Genomic DNA, 7,379 nt, shown 5'->3' with positions numbered 1-7,379 from the left:
CAAGAAAAAATAATAAAACTAAAACTACAAAAAATAAAAGGATGAAAACTAAAATGAAAACTTCAAAAAATACAAGGATGAAAACCTTATATTTAAAATGATGCAAACCTTAAATTGAAAACTTTATATGTAAAATAATGAAAACTTCATATGTAAAATGAAAACTTTATGTTTAAAACTGAAGACTTCAAAAAATAATAGCATGAAAACTTTATATTTAAAATGAAAAACTTCATGTTTAAAAGTCAAGACTTCAAAAAAAGAAAAAAAGAAAAGCATGAAAACTTGCATAACCTACTAATGTTTTAATCAGTGCATGATCACTTGACAAGTCATTTTTAATCACCACGTCATTTATTAGCAGCTAGTACAAGTTCTCCTCTAACAGAATTGCAACGGGATGTTGTTCTTCTTCAGGCACGGCAATATAAGCAGTCATTGTAGTTGTTATCATCTTTGAAATCATTAGTCTTAGGCATGGCAACACACACAACACTAATATGAGCAGTGCTATCATGATGAGACCTAGAAGAAAAAATGGCTTTGCTACAGCAGCCAGCCATGAACCGCTGAACAGCCAGTCAAGCCAGCCTTGTGCTGTAGCTGCTCCAGGTGTGTGGTCAGTGACATATTTTTGCAGAGCGGTCAAATTCTGCAAAGCTTCATAAATGTCTCCTCCAGTTTCGTATCCATCAGGGATAAAAGTGCAACATGTTTCCCCGATCAGCTTGCAAACTCCTCCTTGTGATGCTGTTAGCAGGTCTAGTGTCAGTCTGTTCTGCAGCACCATCGTTCTGATGGCCTGCTGTTCTCCTGCTAAGGCAGTTCCCAGGGTCTTAGTCAAGTTGATGTGTCGTAGCAGAGCATATCGGTTGATCTCCACGTGATCCCGCACCTCGGCAACTCCAATGCCGGGGATCAAGCTCTGTAAGAATTTCACTCCTCCTCCCCAGATGCGAAACTCTCCCGGCACTCCAGTGTCCACGGTAATGCCGAAAGAATTGGGGGAGGCGATGTCCACTTCGCGTCTCTGCCGGCTGCTTGGGTGATGTGCAACACTTTGCATGAAGAAAACGTGATCTGATAATTCCACCAGGGCGCACAGACCTCCCCAACCTTCAGGGAGTGACAGATAAGCCTTGTTGCCACATAGGAAGTACCAGTCAGCCAAAACTCTGGTTCCTCTGCTGCTGGGTGCCGTCCGTGCACATCCTGTCTGGTACTGAGTCTTTGTTTGTAGTGGCATTCGGTAGCTGTAGTCGGAGCGACAGTTTAGGCCCATCAGCGTCGTGTTACTGGCACAGGTGGCGTTGATTGAACAGGCCATACACTTCCTCTCGTTCCTTGGTGGGCAGAAAGTGTATATGTACTTACATAGGTGAGTAGGCAGCTCCCCCACTGCCCGCGAGCCATTGTTCATCACACATACTGGCAGTTGTGATGCGTTCAGTTTGTTCAGTAGAATTACATCAGGCAGTGGGTCTGAGACTTGGGGCCAGGTCAGTAGGTAGGTCTGTCCGGAACAGTTCACATTTGTGGGTGATGATGACCTCCAGGTTGCTTTTGCTGGGATGCTGTAGTTGGCTTTGGACCAAAGAGTACCGTAGCCTGGATGTGTTGCCAGGCCCAACAGACACCAACTGCGATCTTCAGGTATGCTGTACGGCCACAGGCCAGACGTCTGCGAGGATAGGGGCATATGGGTACATGCATAGCAGTCAGTTTTGTTATTCAAGTGAGCTGTAGTGTTCATAAACTGCCACCAGAAGTTAGTGGCGTAGCCATGGGGAAACTTGGTGTACTTTCCTTTGTCATACAGTGTCTGCCTTTTCTCCATGTAGCGTGACTTGTTGTCCCTCATGGAAGCAAAGGTGAGGAGCCCGGCCAGGGTCAGGGCCGCTGCAGTTATTAGGAGCCACCACCTCATGACAACAGGACACACCCTCCTGTCGTGAGTAGACCCCCCGGCCAGAAAGGCTGTTCCCTCCACCGGGCGAGATCACAACAATTGGGCGAGCCTGTGTCGACTGAGTTTAGATGGCTTCACTTACTCGCCTGCAGTGACTCTGATGGATCCAGGATGGTCGTTCCGCAATTTTGCAAGCGGTGGGCGTAGTGAGGAGGACTTGGTATGGCCCCTCCCACCTGGGTGTGCTCCAGTTTTTCCTTTGGAGCACCTTGATCAGAACCCAGTCACCGGGCTTTAGCCTGCAAGACACTGGAGAAACATCATCAGGTTGTTGATTATGTACAACGATCTCTTTGTTTTCTAACAGCTTAGACATCCACTCTGCTAATGTGTTTTCTCTGATTGCTTTGTCTATTGGTTGACTGGTAATAGGCAGTGGAAACGGCCTGCCATGAATGATTTCAAATGGAGTTAGTTTATGGGAGCCTTGTGTTAAGCGCATCCACATTTTCACTAAACCCAAACATTCAGGCCACGGCCTTCCTGTTTCTGCCATGCATTTCCTGAGCCTTTGTTTTATAGTGCCGTTAGTTCTCTCTACAAGGCCTGCGCTCTGAGGGTGATAAGCACAGTGGTGTTTTATGCTGAAACCGAGTGCTTCAGAGACCTTAGTGATGACATCATTTACAAAATGAGTGCCGTTGTCTGACCGTATCAAAGCTGGGATGCCATATGTGGGTATGAAGTGATTGCACAGGCACTTTGCTACTGAAATTGCATCTGCCTTTTTCACTGGATAGATTTCCGGCCACTTTGAGAACACGTCTATAACCACTAGGGCGTATTTTGACCCTTGACATTCGCTTAGTTCAATAAAATCCATATGAATTGTGTGAAAAGGATGAGGCGGAGTTGGAAAACGGCCTCTTTGTGGTCGCAGGTTACCCTGAGCATTATATTTTTGACACGTCATGCACGTTCTGACAAATTGTTTTGCTGAAGTTTCAAAATTTACAGTGTAAAAATGAGTGTTGACAATACAGGTCATTCCCCCCGATGACAAATGCGTACAGCCATGAGTCACTAATGCCGCCATTTTGTGGAGCGATTTTGGCAACACTGGCTTGCCATAACACATCATTAAATCGTTTGTCAGAACTGCACCGTGTTTTAGCCATTTTGCCTGCTCTGCTGTGCTTGCTGCTTTTTGTTCATTTTTCAACACATCCAGTGGAATCTGATGTGTGTTTACTGCCATCAATGTGATGTTTGCCTGTTGTGCCGCCTATTTTGCTGCTCTGTCAGCAAAATTGTTGCCTGTAGTAATGAAAGAGTCAGTAGGCGTTGTAAGAGGTTGGCATGCTGGTTTGCCAGTTGGTGTAATCATTCCTCTGGTTTTCCAGATTTTTTTGCAAAATGATGCACAGCAGAGAAAACATACTGGCTGTCTATATAAATGGTTATTTGTTTATCTTTGTGTATTTCACATGCGCAACAATCTCGTGTGAAGTGACCTTCCTCTCCACGGTTCTAGCAGGCGTTGTCTCTATGTTATCTGCTGTTTCTGCGTGGCTGTCTGCGGCCTTGGTGTTTGTGACTTTGCTCGCCTCTCTGTTCCTGATAGCCACCTGCGAATTAGTGTTTTAGTCTGTTGTCAACAGTCAGCCTTATTTTTAAGTTACAGAATGCTTCTCCCTTTTTTTGTTTTTTGTTTTTTTTTTGTTTGGGAGAATAGATGCAACTCTACATTTTCACTTAAGGCAGTTTTAGATAATTTCTAGTTCTTCAAACAATGCATGGATCTCACACATTTCAAACTTTCAAGTTAGGGTTGTTTCCCATTTATACAAATATATATATTTAACTTTGCATTGCTCACAGCTCATAGCTCACAGCTCTAAACCTAGGCATTTTTCAATTATATGCCTAATCACTATGTGTCACTGTGATTCTCAAGTATGGTCACAAGTTCGTTTAAATTCGTTTCCAAAACCAACAAAATAATCAAACAAAAACAAAAAACATAAACGTGTCAGGACACAAAAGAAAAAGAAAAATGCTGCCACCCGAACAAGGCAGAAGTCTGCATATGTTGGCTTTTAATAGCATGCAGCTTGTAACATGGTAGACTAATGTGCCTGTGTTAATTCAGCTCCATATTATTGTGTGAAGTTGCACTGGGTTGGGAGTGGTTTTGTGTGTGTCACATTTTTGGTGAGCCAATGGCTGGAATGGGGTTGGACTAATTAGAGGCAGGTGTACTTGATTGCACTGATACACCGGTCTTCTTATAGCCCACACTACAAACACTGCTGTGTTGTTTTGTCTCTCTGTGCAGGTATGTAATGCGATGAAATCAGATATGTTTGGGATGGACGGGTTTTGCCCTATGAATTTTATATTAGGTGTGTCGTTTTGTCTCTCTGTGCAGTCCAGGGCCTATTATATGCCACAGCCTAAAGGCAGCAGGGTTGCAGAGGCTTGAGTGACCACTGACTATATGCTTGCAGGGTGGTGGGTCTCCAAGGACAACTTCTAACCCTGTTAAAGGCAACATGTGGAGTGCAACTTGGCTGTGTGGCATAGCTGGCTCTGGCCTTGGGACTGTGTGTTTTTATACAATTCATAAGTGGGACACTGGACTGTTTTATCTTTTATCTCTTGATATATCTTTTGTCAACAAATTATCTTTTAGAATTTTATTGACTGACATCTTTTTGCCCAGGACTGAGACGGTTGGTCAGACCTAGAGTCTTTCTTTGGGTGTGTTACAGCAGCTTCTGCTCTAAAAGAAACAAATAAATAAAAAGAAAAGAAAATGTGTAACATGCTCATCAGCTTAGCAGTGTCTACATATTTAATTCAGCTTCTCAATCCTGTAGTTTTAGCTGTTGTCTACAGGGTTTTGCTTATTGGTTGTTATTATAGGTGTGCTCTATCTCAGCAATGTGTCATTCTAGAATGATAGGTTTCAAGCTGGTCAAGTGCCTCTATGCACTTCATTAGTTTAGTTATTCTCTGTATTGTCTTCATCTCACATGTCATTACACTGAGTTTTAGCAAACCTTAAGCTTGATGCAGACTACTGCTTAACAATTATCCACCTCACATCATAACCGACTAAGGTGCCTCTTCATATTAATATTATGTCATTGTTAATATTAGACCCTTTGTCTTATATAACAGCAATAGCATATTATAATATTTTATCAGTGTGTACCACTATACTACTCCTGAGCCAATTTGTTAGTTAGGATCATCTTATTCGGCAAACAGATAATTTAGAATTCATCCAATCTGCGGTCACATTTGTTCTCTCTGTTGCATGGCGGACCAGGCAGTTCTATTATAATATATTATTTATATTTTATTTTGTATCCATCAAGGGCTTCAGATGACCTGCAGAATCATCCTTTTCCCAGGGTGGAGACAGTTACCTTTTCACACACTGTCCTTGGCTGAACAATGACACAGCCTTAATATACCTTATTAAAATATTTTCGTGTGAATTATTTGCTTTATATTCATTTTAGACATGCTGGGCATGGTCATCATGCCAACTGTGTTTCATTGTTAATATCACTTTACAGGTTGTTATCCTTGCTATTATTAATTTCAAATACTCTAAAGATAATTTCTACTGTAATTTTCCCTTTGTTCATCTTTATTTCGTACTTTTTATATTTATATCTACTCAGTGGGGTCTGTTTTCAACCCTTTTAAACTACTTCAAACTACTTTGATCTCTAGTTTTCACTTAATAAGGGATTATTAAGTTCTTCCTGATATGGGTGGTGCTGCAGATGCGGCTGCAGGAGTGAGTGATGGTTTACTAAAAGGATTGTGGGAACTGCACAGTGTCTCGTCTTCTGGTTTTACTAAACTGGCAGTTGAGTTCTGTTCTTCTGACTGTTTATATTTTGTTTTCTTAAATCTCTCAGTTTACAGACACTGTTTTTGTCCGGCGTCTGGACTTTTCTTTTCTCACCACTGCTCGTCAGCAGGAGTGAGTTTTAATTTCACTTGCTTGATTACCCATCTTATTTATGTATGTACTTATTTTTGTTTAAGTAATATATACACAATACAGCTGCTATCACCTTCGCTGGTATTAGAGACGAGAGTGGTTGCTCACACGCCCTTCTACTTTCGGACTATTTCCAAAAGCGGTGTGAACTTTACGAGACGGAACTCGACCGTTCTCTCAACTCACCAGCACGTCAGTGAATAGCAGTAAAAGAAAAACACAGTAGGAGCAGCTCAGTCTCTTATTGGACCGTGAAAATTCAGCTTGCTCCGTTAATTAAAACAATACACACACACACACACATTCACATTCACAGCTTCGACGCGCGCGACCGGAACCCTTATAATAAGGGGAGCTCCCAGAGCTACTTACTCCCTAGACCCAGTCTAGACCCAGCTGGGGGAGCTACCCAGAGCTCCAAAGCTACCAGTCGACGAGCTTCCAAAGCTTCCAGTCGACGAGCTACGCTACCAGTCGACGAGCTCCCAGAGCTACCAGTCGACGAGCTACTTCCGCTATTTTAAATTCCCTGAATTCAAAATGCGCTTTTACGCAAGATTGTGTCAGTGTGTCTGTATCTACCTGGTCGGTGTCGCCGGGTCTGGTCCACCTCGATCGGGTCCCACCACCGTGGGTCGCTTTCTAAGACGTTGGCCAAGACCCGAATTTAACGCTCTTGGTCTTTTTCCACACACCTGGTGTGTGGGCTGTCGACAGGCGAACAACGTGGACTGGTCACGGAGATGGGACACGATGGAGGTGATCCGGCTGTCGAAGGACCAAGAAATGTTGGGGGAAAACTCTGTAAAAGACCCAGGAGAAATAAAGACACAATGAGACAAAGTTACTTTCTTTATCAAACGTGTACACGGGTGAGCTGCTAAGGACAACTCACACCATGCACAGTGGCTTGGTAATTTTTATAGGAAAGACAGTGAGAACAGGATAAGAAAATACAAAACAAATAAAATAAACAACTCCATATGTGGCGCTAGTCTCGTCAGCAGAGAGCTGGGAGAAGGCTGTGAGAGATAAAACAATCTAAAACAATATGTCCCAAAACAGTATGTCTTTGCTGAGAAAGTCTAAAAAGATAATTCTAAACTAATCTAACCATAGGCAAAGGGCAGACAAAAGGCATCTTTGTACATTTAAAAGAAGGTAAAGAAACATAGAATCATTTTTCCTGTAACAGTGGGGACAGATGATTCAACCACTGAACTCTGCCCTGTTTCTTTTTTCCTTTTTGTCGCTTCTTGATAAAGATAAAAAAAAAAGAAAAAAAAAGGAGAAATATACTTGCCTACATATGCTATTCTTCATGCTTTTAAATCATTTAAAATTACAGTTCATAGTTTTATATGTGAATTATATAATGTTAAATTACTATTAAACAAATGACTGACTAAGTATTTTAGGCTTTAGTTTACTTCAGCCATATTC

At 42.2% G+C, this 7,379-nt stretch overlaps 1 protein-coding gene across 1 annotated transcript; it reads right to left on the bottom strand.

The window, feature by feature from the left end:
* Window positions 1-277: 277 nt before the first annotated feature.
* Window positions 278-7,124, bottom strand: LOC143415645 (uncharacterized). The gene is made up of 2 exons (XM_076880968.1): window positions 6,519-7,124; window positions 278-2,218 (listed from the first exon to the last, which is right to left on the bottom strand). The coding sequence occupies exon 2, from the start codon at window positions 1,925-1,927 to the stop codon at window positions 365-367; it is 1,563 nt and encodes a 520-aa protein (XP_076737083.1). The 5' UTR covers window positions 1,928-2,218; window positions 6,519-7,124; the 3' UTR covers window positions 278-364.
* Between the last annotated feature and the right edge of the window lie 255 nt (window positions 7,125-7,379).

This window comes from Maylandia zebra, linkage group LG3, assembly GCF_041146795.1.
Source record: "Maylandia zebra isolate NMK-2024a linkage group LG3, Mzebra_GT3a, whole genome shotgun sequence".
NCBI classification, from domain to species: Eukaryota; Metazoa; Chordata; class Actinopteri; order Cichliformes; family Cichlidae; genus Maylandia; species Maylandia zebra.
Note: the sequence above shows the minus strand (reverse complement) of the source record. Positions and strands in the feature narration are given on the sequence as shown.